This window comes from Vipera ursinii, assembly GCF_947247035.1.
Source record: "Vipera ursinii genome assembly, chromosome: 2".
In the NCBI taxonomy this organism is placed as follows: Eukaryota; Metazoa; Chordata; class Lepidosauria; order Squamata; family Viperidae; genus Vipera; species Vipera ursinii.
Genome location: NC_139513.1, coordinates 114,756,166 through 114,773,537, shown reverse-complemented (window position 1 = coordinate 114,773,537; position 17,372 = coordinate 114,756,166). Strand labels below are relative to the sequence as shown.

General features: G+C 34.1%; 2 protein-coding genes across 3 annotated transcripts in view; one reads left to right on the top strand and one right to left on the bottom strand.

Moving 5' to 3' along the window:
* Positions 1 to 17,372, top strand: part of TBCD (tubulin folding cofactor D) — a 164,767-nt gene that overhangs the window by 48,924 nt on the left and 98,471 nt on the right. For both annotated transcript variants that reach the window (XM_083354407.1, XM_083354406.1), the window contains exons 12-14: positions 202 to 262; positions 1,413 to 1,487; positions 2,466 to 2,560. In XM_083354407.1, coding sequence (XP_083210533.1) covers positions 202 to 262; positions 1,413 to 1,487; positions 2,466 to 2,560 — 231 coding nt within the window. The remainder of the gene's footprint in view (positions 1 to 201; positions 263 to 1,412; positions 1,488 to 2,465; positions 2,561 to 17,372) is intronic.
* On the bottom strand, positions 3,954 to 16,134 carry ZNF750 (zinc finger protein 750). Its single transcript, XM_083355397.1, has 3 exons — positions 16,049 to 16,134; positions 8,012 to 9,600; positions 3,954 to 6,243 (listed from the first exon to the last, which is right to left on the bottom strand). The coding sequence occupies exons 2-3, from the start codon at positions 9,415 to 9,417 to the stop codon at positions 5,541 to 5,543; spliced, it is 2,109 nt and encodes a 702-aa protein (XP_083211523.1). The 5' UTR covers positions 9,418 to 9,600; positions 16,049 to 16,134; the 3' UTR covers positions 3,954 to 5,540.

Sequence of the window (17,372 nt, the reverse complement as noted above, 5' to 3'; positions counted from 1 at the left end):
ACTTTTGTGCCAGATCCAGTAAAACAAACAAACATGATTTTTCTTTACAAAATCATGTTTAGGAACAAATCACTGTCCTCATCACTTCAGTAAAATTTGGAGATGTATCCTAATGAAGCTAAAATTGATGAAGTGCCAAGAGAAAGACAATGTTTTGTTGCTTTTAATTCATGTTATGATTTTAAAAACCTGTTTTCACAGAGCAGTTGTTGATTGGCTTAAAAGACAAAGATACTATCGTCAGATGGTCTGCAGCAAAAGGGTATGTGTTCTTGAGTTAAACTGATTTACACAGCTTAATCTGCAAATATTGGTAACTAGAAAGATATGGAACACAGTGCTATTAAATGTCTTGTTTAATATAGCAAAACACATGGCCTTGCTTATGGATTCATTTGATCTTTGTTGAAATATTTACTTTTTTCATGTCTGAATTATATTCTAAATTATAGTGCCTTTTCATATGCTTTATTTATTTAGTATTTGAGTATGTATATACCATTTCCTAATTTTAAAATACTGAAGCCATTTTCAGTAGTTATGTTTCATTAGTTATAGCCAATTTCATTAGTTATAAAAATACATTGTCATACATACATACATACATACATACATACATCATGTTATCTCCACCTCTGTTTTCCGAAATCTCTTAAGAGTTACTCTCAAACACTGGGAAGCAATTACATTCTTTATTGTAATTTGTTTGATTGCCATGAGCTACCCATACCCATAGAATTGGGCAATTTATAAGTTTAATAAATTATTATGAGCATCTGTTTAGTGTTGAATAACAATCTCTCTATATATTTAAATGAACATGGATTGTATTCATTTTGTGGCAAGGATTTCCAAAGCAGTAAAAATGCATATCTATTTCTTTATATTTCTGAATCCAGAATCCATAAACAAAATAAGAACATTATTACAGTAAATAATATAAGGATTTACTGGAGCCTGATGTGTGTCTTGACTTCTTCTAAATGCATCAGAGACCGTAGCATAGGAACATACCAGAAATTTATTTATAGGAGTTTGATCTGGTGAGGGGAGAATTAAATGTTACAGGTTATCTGCTTTGGCATGCCTATGCTATAGAGCAGGGGTAGGCAACCTCGGTTCATTTATGACTCATGGACTTCAACTCCCAGAATTCCTGAGTCAGCATGAAGTCCATGAGTCATAAAAGAGCCGAGGTTGCCTACCCCTGCTATAGAGAATGCAGATACATTTAACCAACTATTTAATCTTCAGTTGAAATTAGATTAGTTGGATCAATATATATTACAGAATTTATAGATTTGAGTTTCAAAATTACAAATCTCATATTTCAAGAGCGTTGGTATTTTTATGATGAACATGGCAAACATAGACTGATGAAAATCTTAATGAAGTACTGTTGCCTTTTTTAGGATTGGCAGGTTAACTGGAAGGCTGCCAAAAGAGTTAGCTGATGATGTTGTTGGGTCTGTATTAGACTGCTTCAGGTAATACTTTGCATTCAGTTTTTTCAGAAATGAAATTTTATCCACAAAACATTTATCAAGCGGAAACATAGAAGTTAGATTCCAAAATAGATTCTCCAAAATGCTGCCCATTTGATGCTTGAAATCTTCCTTTCCCCTTTATCACAGTCTAAATGGTGTTTTGTTTTTGTTTTTTTTGACAAACAGCACAGACCAACAATTCATTACTAGAAATGTGATGTAATTCTTTTCACCATTCTCTGTACCTGGAAATCCACAATTCTTGATCGGTAACCTGTTTTTTCTTGATTGAGAAGCAGGTTGATATTCTGAACACACCAAAATATTAAATCATATTTACATGTTGGTTTAATATCTTGGTTTATTCTAAAACTGATGCTTATTTTTTAGTATGTTTGAATCTTATTTTTTCCCCATTAAAATAATGTTTCAGTTTACAATCTCAATCTGTGTTTTTGAGGACCAAGAGGATTCAGACTCTTATAGTGTTAGTTTTCTGTAGAGACTTAGTTCTTAAACTTTGTGCTGTTGTGCCAGGGCACCTTAAGAAAATCACATGGATGTTGCAGGATTGCAGATTACTATCTTGAGATAGTTCATGGTTTAGACCTAGGGTTGGGAAAAGAATTATAAAAATATTAACAGCACCATGAAGTGTCAAAGTTTGGGAACCTCTGCTATTTAGCATAGAAAGATAATTGTTTAAATATTTTCTTTAAAAAATTATTGTTTAAATTGTTTAAATATTAGTGGGGTTTTTTTTAAAAAAATATCAATGCAGCTTGCAAAAAGGGGGAAAGTGCAATGTCACTTTGGGATTATGTTCTGATTGATTCACAGTGACATATTTAAAGAAAATTTTATTTGATTTTAAGTTTTGCTGCACAATTACACAGCACCATGTAAGATACTTCTTTGGCATACACTTTAAAATCAGAGTTAAGAAAAATCCTAAAATCCTTTTTTCTAAAACTGAAGTTTTCAGGAAACTGATAATGCGTGGCATGGTGGATGTTTGGCACTGGCTGAATTGGGAAGAAGAGGATTGTTACTACCTTCCCGACTCTCAGATGGTAAGTGTTTTCTAAACTGAGCTGAACCAAAAATAAAATCCCTGAAAATAAAATTAGATTTGTTTTGGTTTGATAGAATTATATGTTAATAATTAATAGCTGTTTGTATTTTCAGAGTCTGAAAAGGCACTAGCTGTCTCCCTTAGCAAAAGACTTCTGTAGATTTTTGTAATATTATTCTGCTCTCTTCAGAAACTTTGAGAGAATCTTGCTTTCTGTTCAAGTGGGATGCCAAGAGCTTGACTATGTCTTATATATAAGAGAGCCAGTTTGGTCTAGTGCAGAGCTCCCCAACCTTTCTGGGTTGGCAGCTTGGAGAGAAAGGGAGGAGAAGGGAAATGTGTATGTGCGAATGCGTAAACAGACGCACATATGGCGGTAGTGCTAGCGCCCGTGTGCATGCGCAAGCGAGCTGCTTGCACTGGTGCTGGTAGTGGCACTGACATTTGTGCACCTGCGCAAGTGGGGTGCTAGTGCCTGTGCTTGCATAAACGGAGCCGCTAGCACCCACACAGCGCTAGCACAGTGGTGGGTGCGCGCACATGTGGGTTGCTTTCTTTCTTTCTGTTCACTGTGGTGTTCTTCTTATAAATAACATACCTGACTGGGATCTTAATATTTGGGAAAATTGGGAAATATTTATAAAATGTGGTTTAACTGTGCTTTCAGTTTCATATTGAAAACCATGCTGCAAGTAACTGAATAGCTCGGCAAAAAGTATCCTCAAAATTGATTTTGCATGATACTGGAAGTCTCCAATGTCTGAATGTCTAACTTGGCTCTTACCATCCTCCAGTTTTTCCTAAAATATTATTTTGCTAGCACTTACTATTTTTGAATAAAGTCCAATTATCCCATCTATGTCTTTTGTTAACTTAAGAATTGGATTCAAGATCTGAAACTGGATTTGTACAAGTGCCAGTCCTCATAACCAAGGACGTCCCCCCAAAAGCATTTGGATCTACATTTTCCCATAGCCTGTCTAGCACAATCTTTGTTGCTGACAATTTGTTTAAATCAAACTGCCCTAATTTCCTAATAGTTATTTCTGTTACAGGTAGGCCTGAGTTAATGACTGTTCAAAGTTATGATGGCACTGAACAAGAAGACTTACACCCGGTCCTTGAAATTAAGACCATTGAAGTCTCTGTGCAGTCATGTGATTGTGATTTGGGTGCTTAGCAATCACTTGCAATTAGGATATCAGGGTGTTCTGTTGTCTGTGATCGCTATTTACAACCTTCACTGCTGGCTTACAAGTAGCAAAGTTAATGGGAAAGCTAGCAGAAGGTTTCAAAAGGTGATCACAGAATGTCACGTTTAAGGACTGTGTGGGATTCACTTAACAACTTCAACTGGCAATCCTGTAGAAGGTTGGTCTGGTCATGTGACATTGTGCTTTATGACTACATCACTTAGTGAAGGAGTCGTCAGTCCCAATTACCATCATTAAATAAGAACTACCTGTGCAATGTTCATTAATCACTTATCATACATGGCCAGTTCTCTAAAGGCTTGACATTTTAATACCTATGGATAATAGTCATACTATTCATACATTCCATTTGTATCTTATGTGAGTACAGGGATTCTTGAGCAATGTGACTTTTCTTCAGTTCTCATCAAAAGAAAAATCAACTGTTATGATTTACACTTCCAAGGACTTCTTTGAATTTTGCAATTTTGATGGTAAAAATATAATAAGAAAGATATATTTTAGGATGAAATATACTAAAAATGCATATACTTCAGTACATTACACTTAGAAAGGTATATTTTGCTGGACAATATTCAGCGTGTGTACATAAATAACATTTAAATACAGATTTTAGGTTACATATTTGATTTTTGTGCATTTTTTTAAGAGCGTAGTTTTACACCAGAAATGGAATAAATATCAAATAAATGCAACATTGGCATGAACTAGAAATAGAGTGATCTGTATTTCTCCCCAGCTAAACATTGTTACAACTGATACTTACAAAGATACATTGTTGTAACTTTCTGAGGAATATACATAATGATACTTAAGGTTTATCTGTAGCCTTTATGGTTTGTTTCTTTGCAAGCTATTTTTTGCTACAATATATACAATTTTATTGTAAAAAGAGGAAAAATTAACATGTGAAATGGAAAATCTTTACTAACAAGACTATGAAACGTTCACTAATACTTATTCTATACAATTTATTTAGTGCTACAAACTGATGGATGCAAAATATAGAATTCACAACATGGGATTCCTTCTAATATGGATTGAAATAAATAATTTCTTGATTTGCATTTCTCTTAGTACTTGGGACCTGAACTTGCAGTTTATCAAACATGTAAGCTATTTGTGTAGGACCCCTACTTTGTATAAGTACTAAAGTTTAATTAATTTGATTAATTTAGGACTTAAAATTTGGACCATAACTTTTTTATTTTGGACCATTCGACTTGGGAAAAACACAATACCAAAGCTGTAATTTAACAAAGTTTTATATGAGTGCTCTAATATATTATCAGTGAGAATTCAATAACATCTAACCTTAAGTAGCTGGAAATTTTCATTCTTAAAATGTTGATAAAACTGCAAAAAATACATTGGACAACAAAAAACATAAAACAAAAAGATTTGAAAATGAAATTAGTCAGAGACACAATAGAACACTCATATCCAGAACGTGCTTTTAGAAGCTCTATTTTTGGAATAAATTGTTTTCCCAATAGTGCATTTAAGAAACATGTTTCTACAATAGTGCATTTAAGAAATTATCATTTAGCTTCAGTTTTACATTTAAATGTTGACTTTAAAAAGATATAATTATGAGACATTTTAGTTACTTTAAAATGTATGTACAAGATATTTTAATATTTACATAGTTCAATTGAATAGAATAAAGAATCTGCAAAGTAAAAATAAAAATTGGTACTGCAAAAAATTGGTATTGTTAGATAGTGTACATATGAACTATACTGGGTATTTGGTGGAACAATATTATGTTATCCTTGTTCTCTTTCTCAAAGTGAAGACTCTACTACATTCATTTGTTCTTACTCTTTTGATTCCTTGTACTTTTATTGCTTCTCTGTGAGTGGTCCTTTTTTGTCCTTTTGTTTTTTTACAATGGTTATTCTGGGTTTCTGATGGTTCAGCAATGGAATCTGCATACTGAGAATTGTTCTCTTGCTTATTTTTCTCTGCACTCTCTTTTGGAATTGTATTTGGACTGTAGGAAGCTAATTGACAGAGAGCAACGGCTGCAGTTTGCTTCTGCTCATCACAACTCTCAATTGTCCTTGGTTCCTGCTCTTCTTTGATAGGCATCACAGTAGGAGACTTATTGAAGGAACTTTTGTCTGTGTGATTCTTAGGGTTACCTATTTCTATCCCCAAATCTTTAGTTTCAGCTTTTTGAAGGTTATGATCTTTACTTTCATATAATGAGTTCTGGAGACATAAATTTACATGATAGTTGTCCTTCACTGAAAGGTTCAAAGGCATTTCCTGCAGTTCCATGCAGTTCTGGTTTTCTATTTGGACAGTGCTTGAATATGTGTGTGTATCAGCTAAGTTTGCATCTGGTTTCTTGGAAAGATTAAGCGGTGTTATCCCTGCTTCGTCTTCGGAACTGGACAAAGGATCCTCATTACTGTCATTTCCATGTTGTACATTTTCCTTTTCATTAGCGATGTCACTACTGAGAGGAAAAATGGAAAATTTTATTGTGTAATTAGGCAAAATACCTAAAAGGGGTAGATATTTTGAATTAGAAATGAAACAAATTGGTTGTATATAGAACCAATTAGAAAAATGCTATCATTGTTACACAGACACCCACACCATTGCAAATGCATTTGTTTATCTCATTAATATTTGCATGTGGAAGACGTAGTTTTAAATCTCAGGTGACCTGTGAGCAATTCATACATTTTGGCTTATTTTCATGTTAAGATAATTACATAAAATTATGAAGTCAATCTGCATCGTATATACTGGGAAATATATTTTCAGTTACAGTGAGTAAGTGCTATAGTTTATCAATGTGCTTATGAATGTAGCAAGGGTTTTCTGATGATTATGTTAAAAATAAGTAAATATTTGACTTGGAGAGGCCTGCTGTATAAGGATTATTGGAAAAGAGACATGTTAAAGCACAGAATGGGAAGAGGCCATTTAGGCCATTGTTATATAATGCCTGTTGTAAATCTCCCCCCCCCTCTCTCTCTCACACACACACACTTTGCATGGCATACAGTAGTATTAGTTCTCAGAGTGGTAAGAATTTTTATGCACTATGAGTTGCTTGCCCACCTGCTGGTTTGCTGCTGTAAATGTTATATAGATATGGATTCTGAGGGTTAAAAGTGAATTGGATTGGGAATCTTTTGTATTTTTTGTGAATTTTTATGCAGGGGTTCCCGTGAGACCTAAAAGTAATTTCAAGTGTTTCTCTGGAATAAAAAGCTTGAAAAAGGCTGGTCTACAATCTGCTTTCATGTAACAAAATATTTAATGCTTAATCCTAATTTTATTGGTATGTTTAATCAAAATGTTATGTTATCCCATAGGTTCTTCTGGTGTTTGTTTATATTGCCTGGGTTTGCATCATATTACTATCTGTATATAATTTTTTTCTCACACACTGCCAACAGTAAAAGAAAATGGTGAATAACTAACATAAATATAGTAAATGACATTGTATTATAAATAACTGTACAAATAGCAGCATTTAAGTTAGCAATCCTGTGCATGCTTAAACATTTGATTCACTATTTATATGGTGCTTGTATCTGTGTAAATTTGCATAAGGCTAGGTTGTAAACAAAGAATAAAAGATTATTTTATTATTTAGTATAATTTACTATTATTTACTATAATTCCTACTTTCATGTATTACTCTGTTATTTGTCATGCATATTCCATTCTCTTGATATTTAATTTAATTTAGGATAATAGCACAATAACAAAACATAATATAGAAATAAATTGTAGTGAGACATTTCTTTGAAAGGCAACAGTAAAAGTCCATTGACTGCATTCCTCCCCATTCTCCCTCCAAAACCCCTGCTATCCTCAATCTGTTTCTTCATTGGATAGGGAGAAGAGAAATGTCTTTTTCCTCATTCAGCACTCAGAACAGCAAGTCATTAGACCAGAGCCTACCAAAAAAAGAGGTAGTGGTGAACTTAAGAGGGAAAAAGTTTGAATTAGGATAGCCCTGCTCTTGCTCACTGGTATATAACCCTTGCAAGAATATTCCCTTCCCCTCTTCTAAAATAAACTTTCCCACCTAGCTATATATAGTTGCATCCCATGTATTTCCTACTTGCCGTGTGTTTTCCAGTTTGACAAGTAATGAAATATGTCCTAGGAGGCCCTGTGTAATGTATCTTGAGGGCATGTTTGCTTTCACCATAGACTTTAGCAGGAAAAAAAAGGCTTTAAAAGAGCATTTGACATTTTACCTTTTAGGAGTATTTCCTTTGTCTTCTTTTGATACAGGCGGAGGTGATTGGTCTGTACTTTTCCTCACAGGTCTGAATGCTGTAAAACTTTCTTCAGCTTGATCACATTTGTTAGTAACTGAAGATGACTTATTAGAGAGATCAAATAGGCCTTCGCAACCTTGGCTAGTTTGAGTGAAGTTTGTTGGGCTGGGTCTTCCTGGGGATCCAGTTGCTGCACTTCCAGCACGAGGGCTCATTTTGGCGTTTTCTCTTTCATTTTGATCTTCTTTAGAATGACCTTTGTCATGCAGCATAGGAATTTCCTTTTCGTGGTCATCTGGTTTTTTATGGGAATTTTGTGTCGATAACCTGGCTGGACTTGAAGAATGAGGATATAGCAAGGTTGTTTCCTCCTTTAAATGAGAATTTGTGTCTCTGTTAATATCTGCAACATGTGGTAGCCTGTAAAATGCTGGTTCTGATGGTCTACAAAATCCATATGGCACTGGAAGATTTGGGCGATATGGCTGGAATAAGCGGTAGTGTTCATATGTTGCCGGATTGATTGGTTTTGGAAGTGGTCCTGGATGAGGAAGAAAATGTCTTTGATCTTGAGAGCTGTAGACAGACAGCACTGAACTTTCACATTCATGAGAGTTTCCTGATAGGAAGTAAGGTGCATAGATAGCTAATCCATGTTCATACAACGAAGGTGAATATTCTGGAATCATGGGCTGTACATAAGATGGAATGGAAGTGAAGCCTTTTGCAGGTGTAATTTTATGAGTAAACTCTGGAGTAATAATTGTACCACCTGTTTTCCATAGATTGTTTGGAGCATGAAAGGCTGACTTTGTTGGAAAAGAAGGGCTTTTATTTGAATTGGAAAGAGAATTTAATTGAGACATATCATTATTGTCCTTATTGTGCCGATGCTCTCCCACCGGAACAAATGCAGAAGGCCTTACGATGCCTTCAAGAGCAGACTGCATATTGATTGTAGTTTCTTCTTCATTACAAATAAGAGTTAGTTCCTTTTCAGTAGGCGATTTTGGTCCGTGCAGTGATATATTTGTCACTTGGTTTTGAATTTCCATATTTTCCTTGGAGTCATCTTTGGCAAATGCATATTGAGGTTTCGATTCAAAATTTGAGAGGGCCTTGGAAGAGGTTGGTTTGGCTGCAGAGTCTGCCTGAGTCTGCTTAATCTCCAAAGAATTTGACTTTGCACATTTGATCACACGATCTTGTTCTGTCACCAGTGTGATGGAGTTTTTGCACAGCCCATACTTCATATGGTTAAAAAGATGTGATTTCTCATTGCAAGTAAAGGGGCACTGAAAGCACTTGTATTTAAATGGTTTTCCTGGGGGTCTGGGGATATAATGAGGTTTTTTCGGTTTACGCTCTTTGAGGAGGCTCATCTTCTATTCTGACGTTATGTTTAGGATTGTCCTTGTGACAGTTAGTTAACAGAACTTTAGTTCGTTTCAGATTAATTTGTGCTTTTTACCATTTCTTCCTGCTCAAAGAAGAGCTTTCCAAAAGATTTGATATGAAGCCAGTTTTGGAAGTGTCGGGAAATAACAGCGCTTGCAAACAGGACACTATAATACAAAAATTAGTGTTAGAAATATTAGTGTTCCTTTTTATAAGGATCAAGGATATGCACATCTCTGTCTTCTGGGCCTGAGACATTCTGTCATTTATTTATTTAGAATATATTCATTATGTAACTATTCCACCTTTCCTCCTGAGCTGAAGCTGAATACATAGCATTTCCCCTTTTGTTCCTTCACAGCAACAACCTGTCAGTTAGCTTGGGCTGGGAGAGAGTGACTGGCCCAAAGTCACTCCTTGAGTTTCTGTGGCTGAGAGTGGGCTTGAACTTGAAAATCTCTGTTTCTACATTATCCTGGCTCTGAATTTTCCATTGTTCTCTGGAATGTACCTGAATACTATGGATCATTTTCTGTTCTGGAAGATTTATGTCTTGAAAATGACATCATATTTATGCTATGGCCAAATGTTCTGGGATAAAAATGAAAATATTCAGGAAAACAGCTGAAACTGAACAAAACTGAACAACCCTGTGGGAAAATAGAGTCTTTTGAGAAGGGTGTATAAGTAGGTCATTAGGATGAAGATTATTCCCAGTATACTATCTTGGAGTGGAATGACATTTAGATGTCTTGTTTAATAGCCATTTACTGAATTTTTCCTGAATGTGTCTTATTTGCTTTTCAAAAGTCACATTACTGACATATAACCTGTGTAGTGTAGAGTAATATATCATCATTTTTCTAGTATTCCTCAGCTCTTTATTTCTTTTTATCCTCAATGCAGAGAAAGAAATGGCAAAAGGAAAACAATTGAAAATTTACGCACATAAGATAAAAGTGCTAGAACACAATGAATCAGCCAGCCCATCACAGTGGTGCTACATTCTTAGAAAACAGAGGTCTACAATTTAGTACTATAGGGTTCATCTCCAAACATTTGTGCCCTGTTGTTCATTGCTAGAAGTTATATTGATACAAATAAGGTCAACCATCTATTTCCTCAAAAAATGTTAAATGTAATTCTATTTCAATCAGATTGTACTCTTTCATGGTGGCTTGGAAAAATGAAAACTTCAGCTCCAAAATACTGCAGTTAGTTTATTGACTGGATCTGGTTACAAGTATCATACAATATAAATATTAAAATAGTTTTAAGATTTTCAAGCATAATTTAATTTTTTTGGTATAACCTGTAATTCTGAATATGATTTGGCACAAGAAACCAAATTCATTATAAAGGTTTACCTGCATTTTTTAAAAGCTTAAGACTTTTTTGTTTGTATCATCATCATCATCATCACAGATATCTGGTGGGAATATGAAAGAGGATGTATGCTTTTGGTCCTTTAGTTGGCCCAGTAGCTGAAATAGATTTTATTTTATTTTATTATTTTATTATTTCTTCATTTTTTATGTGTGTATACACACACACACACACACACACACACACACACACACGTGTATATATATATATGTATATATGTATATGTGTGTGTATGTGTTTTATATTTTATTATTAGCCATCTTTTTCCGATGTGACATGGTAAGCTAAGCTATAAAATTAATAAATTCTAAACATTGCATTTTGTTGTTTCTGACTATAGTATTTATTAGTTTCATTGTATGACTAAGGTGCTGGTGTTATGAAAAAAACCTATTTCTTTTGAAATCACATAAGGTCTATTATGTTCCTTTTTAAACTTTCCCCCCCTAAATTTATAATTCCAAATATTTTTATTTTTTCTTTGTAGATAGGGTACATTATTCCTTAGAAAATTGTAGTTGCTTTACCGTATCTAAGACCACATTTGTTTTTATAAGATATTTCAAAAATTATCCTGTAGATTTATGTAAAGATATTTCAGAAATAGCTTATAAATTTTATAACTTATTCCAGTATTGCACAACAGGGGTCCCCAAACCCCGTTCCATGTAGCATGCCAGACACTGGTCCACAGCATGCCAGAAACTGGGCTGTATAAACAAGCGAAGCCCCATCCACGGGATGCAGGCAGCACACGAAAGCACGTCATTTATCCAGTCCACGGAATAACCTCTCTCCATGGAATCAGTCCCTGGTGCCCAAAAGGTTGGAGGCCGATGTTCTACAACATAGAATTGATTATTTATTTCCCCTTTCTGATATATGTTGCATTTATATTTTAGTGAGTTATCACCAAAGTTCTAAAATAATCTTTCCTGGGCAAGATATAGCCCTATAAAAGAAGACACGGACATTTATATGTGAAGTGATAATTCTGCCCTTTAGTACGAATACCGAATCTCTTTGCCCTTTTTGCCACATATTCCTTGCTGTAAAGAGTTCATTTGCTGTGGCTCTCACCATCCTGAATAACTTGACGCCATACTCAAACTTAACTCTGTGAGTTTGCCCTTGATTCGAAATGAATTACAAATATGAGAAAAGTGAAGCTAATTTAGAAGAATCTTAGGTTTTATAAACAAGATTGCCCTAAGGGGAAGCACCTAAGTCTGGAGTAGCACCCTAATTAACTGACCTGAAGTTGAGGGGTGTCTCCTCCCTGAAATTCTGGTTGAATTAATTAAAGAAAACTCTTACAAGCAGCACGGGAAGACTATCCACTCAGGATGTGACAGGGAAAAGATGAAAGCAGAGGGAGAGGGAACTGTAGGTGGATGAGACTATGTGAAGAGAAGGCAGGTCCTGCTAACAAAAGTAGAAGCTTAAGCATAATCCAGTTGAGCCAGTTAGGGAAAGAGGAAGAGATTCCATGCTAGGGAGAAGTAGGGTGGAGTGGGATTGACTCCATCCTGGAGAGCTGACCCAGCTCTACTAGAGAGCAAACAAGCTTTTTAAGCAGCCTAAGCAAATATTTAAGGACTGGCTAGTATGCATACTTTGCAACATCCCACAGCGAGTCTGATGTTAAGTTATTGAATGTTAAGTTGTTGAATAACATCTTGTTGCAGTTTCTTTCTTGGTTTCTAATTATGTTACTAATGAACTCACTGTTGTGTAGCATGGCTGGTCTCTAAGGTACAAAAAATAACGAGTCCGGCATCCATTGATTTATAGAGACATAATCTACCGCTTGCTTTCTCTTAGAAATAAAACAAATGGATACTTTTAATACAGGCTGGTGATTTGCTCTGCAGATAAGTCAGACGGGCTTGTATTAACTTGTTCCATTATGTGTGCTGATTCTGAAGGCGTGAGAATCTCTCAGAGTCATGTTCTCATGATTTTATAGATGTGTTATGGCAGAGATCTAAAAAGTGATGATTTCATCATGAACTGTAAGCACTATTATCAAAATGATGACTGTTGCAAAACCACATACTGTATCTGTTACCCGAAACTACAGTAATACAGGGAAGTGATGGCTTTACAATTTCTTCAAAACTTTTTTCCTATTAATGTTTAAACTACAAACTAAAGTAAATGCAGATTAACTACTATTTTCAATGTAAAAATATTATAAATGTGATTACAAATGAAACTATAAAATGTGTCATTCCTTAAAAACAAATACATGTCAATAATATTTTATGCGGGCATTCCTGGATTTTTAAAATCATACCTGCGAATGAAAATTCATGCCATACTTTTTTTAATTTTAAATTTTTACAATCTCACTTGACTCTCTCCTATTACTTTTAAATTTGCTGTTTTTCTATTAATTACAATATAAAGGTGTATATCAATTTACAATATAAAAGTGTATATCATTCTAAATGATTTTTGCTTCCCTTTAGTTCACTATATATTGGTTTTTTATTGATATTTCTAGAAACACTTTTCCATAAAAGATGAAAAAGTAATTTTTATTTTCTTCTGATACAGATTAGAATATAAATGATGCTTAAGAAGAATTTGGTGCTGCTTTTTTTCAGCTGCTATTTCCAAATTTAGAGGGCTTCAAGCAAGTTCTATTAAATATAGGGGCTATTTGAAAATTGTAAGCCCTACTATGGGACTTTTTGAATCCCAGCTATAGAAACTATATAAAATAGCATTGCAGTTTGGAAGATAATTAAAATAGCAAGTGAATCTTATTATATCAGCTTTCTGACATAATTATTTGAATTAATTTCTACATGCACGCTAATTTATTTGGACAATATTAACAGAAAACAAATACCCATCATAAAGTGGCAAAATAGTGCTTAAACAATGCAATTTTAAATTTAGATAATAACCAAAGTGAAAGATTTGGTAAGTTCAACTTATACCTAATGTGCTAGCTTCGTGTGAAGAAAGCTGTGTTAGTCTATTGTAGCGAAGTCAGGAGTCTGATAAGTTTTCAGACTAACATATTTTATTAATTAAATAATTAATATCTGATGATGTGATATTTCAATTCACAAAAACTTATTCTTTTCAATAAAATTTGTTAGTCTGAAAAGGTGCTACCAGATTCTTTCTAATCTTTGTACTAATTTATAAGCCTCTGTGCAAATAATACTTCAAGTTACTGTTGCCACAACAAACTGTCCCGCAAGGTTCACAAAGCCAATAGCAGTTTGAATCTGTATTCTGAAATAAGAATATACTGAAATACAATAAAAGATTGCTCAGTATGCACCATTAGTTCTTGAAGAAGAAAAAAGGAAATAAAAATAAGCAGTATGTGTTTCCTTGCTAAAACTAAATTTCTATTAATTTATTGCACACTTAAAGCAAATTTGGAATTTCTATACTTAATTATCACGTGTATGGGAATGTGCATTTTTTGAGAGATATATCTTTCCAATAACAGATAACTTAATAATAAAACTCTTTTGAAATAATCAGCCTCTTTAGTTATTTCAAATAGAGAAATGCAAACACTGGGTGCAAAATAATCTTTACAGCAAAAATCTATGTAAATAATAATATGTATTCTGTTAAATTTATTCTCCTGTGAATAAATACAGAATTGTAGTCTTAAGGATTCCATTATATATTTGGAATGAACATGGACGACTTAAATATAGTGAAGTAAAAATAGGAACGGGCTAGTGATAAATCTGAATTATGCTTGGTATATAAAATCATTAATTGCCATTCCTAGCTTTAAAAAAAGGAATATTACTTGAAGATGGAAGTAATTAAGTTAAAATGAAATACATACTGCTATTTTTGTGAAACAAAACTTGTCTAAACTGAAATAGTGCTAGTGCCAGTTAGATACATTTAGACATATATTTTCTGAATCCAGCACTCTTTTTCAGATTAAACTGGCAGTGGTCATGCTTGGCAAAGGATAAGCCTTTATAGATTTAGGAGAAAATTTGAAGTCTTGTTTGGCCTTATATAGATCATTTAAAAAGACAAAAGCTACATTAATTTCTGTTAGCCTTTATTATTGCCTATGTAAATATTTTGAATTCAGCACTGAAAAATAATAACACTTTCCCAATATATAGTATTTCATTTTTTTAAATATTCAAAAGTGCTGTTTCAAAATATTCTTTATAGCATATTGGTGTAATGATCTTGCTTAATATATCATAGCTACAGCTGGCTAAGCAACCATTTTTAAGGAACATTATGCATATGGTCTGCTGCTGTTGCAGCATTCTTTTTTGTGATATTGATCTAGGTGACGAGTCTTTGTTGAGGTGGAGCATTTAGAAGGGCATGCTATGATTAAAATATTGTGATGTGGCATTATTGCATAACTTAAATCATGCCACTGTCACCTATCCAGCATTTTGCAAGAATGAGATTTCTGAGTTTTATTCCAGCCCAGATTTTTCAGTGATTAATTACTCCACCTTCTGGATTGCTAATGTTTAAAACTAAAATGAGTGATTTTATAAAATAAAAATAAAAATAAAAAAATTTGCATGCTTGATGATGGATATAAAATGAGCAAAAGGATAAATTCTGTAGAAGTCAGTATGAACTATAACAAAAAAGGATTTTACATTTATACATTCCAAGCACAGGAATTATTTGTTTCTCCATTTTTAAAGTAACTTAAGCCCATTTTATACTAATCACAATAGGTGATTTGTTTATTTTCCAAAATAGATTAGCAATGCAATATACTTTTCTCTCACATATTTTACACACACACACACACATTTCTTAACAAAGTCTTAATTATGACTGTCATAGCAACTGATACTATACTCATTTGAGTACATCAGAAAACCTGGCTTCTTAATTTAAATATTCAAGCAGGTCGGAATAATTCACTTGAATGTGTTAAATGAGGGAATTTTAAAAGTTTATTTTACACTGAAAATTAATGAATTCAGCTTAAAAATAACTAATAGCACCTTAGCTTGAACAAAATCATATAGTAAATAGACTTATGTTTTGTGCAGATTTAAATAACAAATTACATATTGTATCATAAGCCTGCTTTTAAGAATAATGCACCTGTACTGGAAAAACCGTGTCTTGCCAGAAAGGCAGAACATGCTAAGGAATAACACTTACCTAACATGCTTTACTTAGCTGCTTGTCTTTTCTTTTAAATCATTTTGTAAAGCGTTCAATGATTGAAAGTTAACTTACCTGTGAGTTTGGGAACTCGGATCCAAGTTGTTCTGAACTATTAAACTGTTGCTGTCAGTGTTGAGAGAGAAGTACCTGTTCACTGCCTGATTAAGTGAAACTGAAGGAGGCTGTTTCAATGGGAGGGACTTAAAAGTGTAGGAGTTAAGCCCTGAGGGTGTAGAGATGCACCTGATATTACTTCAGCCTGAAGCTACAGTTCATGTGTTTCCATCTATTGCTTTCATTTGATGTTACCTCAGCATTTGAGCCATCGAGCAGAACTTTTGTCATGTCTGTTGCCTTCAACAAGCAGTATTTGTGTTATGCTCTGAGTGAATAACCAACCTCCTGTCAAGGGGAATGGAACATGACACAGGCATGTTTCTCAGTTTACAATCTTTGAAATCATTTCTGAGTAACAGGCAGTTCATAACTTAAGACCAAATGATCATTGCAGGCTGCAACCCAGGACGTGACTTGGTTTGCATGTTCTTATCCTGGCCTTTTCAGCGAGAATACTTGTATTCTGTATACTTGGCTTCCACTTCCACCTCCCCCCTACGTTTGTCCTTATGATAACTTCTGTCCAGAAATGGCAAGACTGTGTGCTGTAGAAACCTGCCAAAGCTTGTCAGCAGTTAGCAGCTATAGGGTTGTAAGTGGAACCAAGTCATTTCAGCAGGACATTGATTAAGTTATTTTTTTTTTCTTTTAACGGTCGTTAAGCATATTGTGTGACAATTGTACTATTCCTGTGTGTTATTGTATATATGGATAAACCAATCTTTAGCATGGCAAAAAGGGAGAAAAATCAGTTTTATAGGAGGGCCATTTGTTGTCACAATTTTTAATCACACTATATACTCCTGGCACTTTTCTTAGTACAACAATTCATTAAGGAGACAAAAATGAAATAGTTGCAAAATATAGTTTGATTCTTAGGGCTAGGAGTTAGTGCCAACATGCTGCTTGAGTGCAAAGATTAATAATACAATTCTATTAAGCAGAGCAGCAGGTGTAACTTCAGGGAGAATTCTTTTTGTCTTTTTTCTAATTAATGGAAGCCTATCGGGGAACCTATCGAAGGGAGGGAGGAAGGAAGGAAGGAAGGAATTTTATTTTCAAATCTATGTGCAAAGTGTTGTTTCCATTGAATTAATGATATGGCTATGCTTTTTCTTTTTTTGAGGGGATAATTATTATTTGTCAAAATTGATAGTGTAAGCTTGAAATGGAAAGATTTTACTTTCTATGGCAGGGTTGTCAAACTCGCAACTTCACGTGACGTATTGTGACTTTTTCCCCATTGCTGGCAATGGGGTGGGCGCGGTTTTGCTATGAT

Bases quoted from the DNA above. Each gene is read 5' to 3' on its own strand.
- ZNF750 (XM_083355397.1), bottom strand. From the start codon at position 9,417: ATGAGCCTCCTCAAAGAGCGTAAACCGAAAAAACCTCATTATATCCCC. The intron at 6,244-8,011 runs GTAAAATGTCAA...TTTTCCTCTCAG, and splicing joins AAAGGAAATACTCCTAAAAG to TAGTGACATCGCTAATGAAA.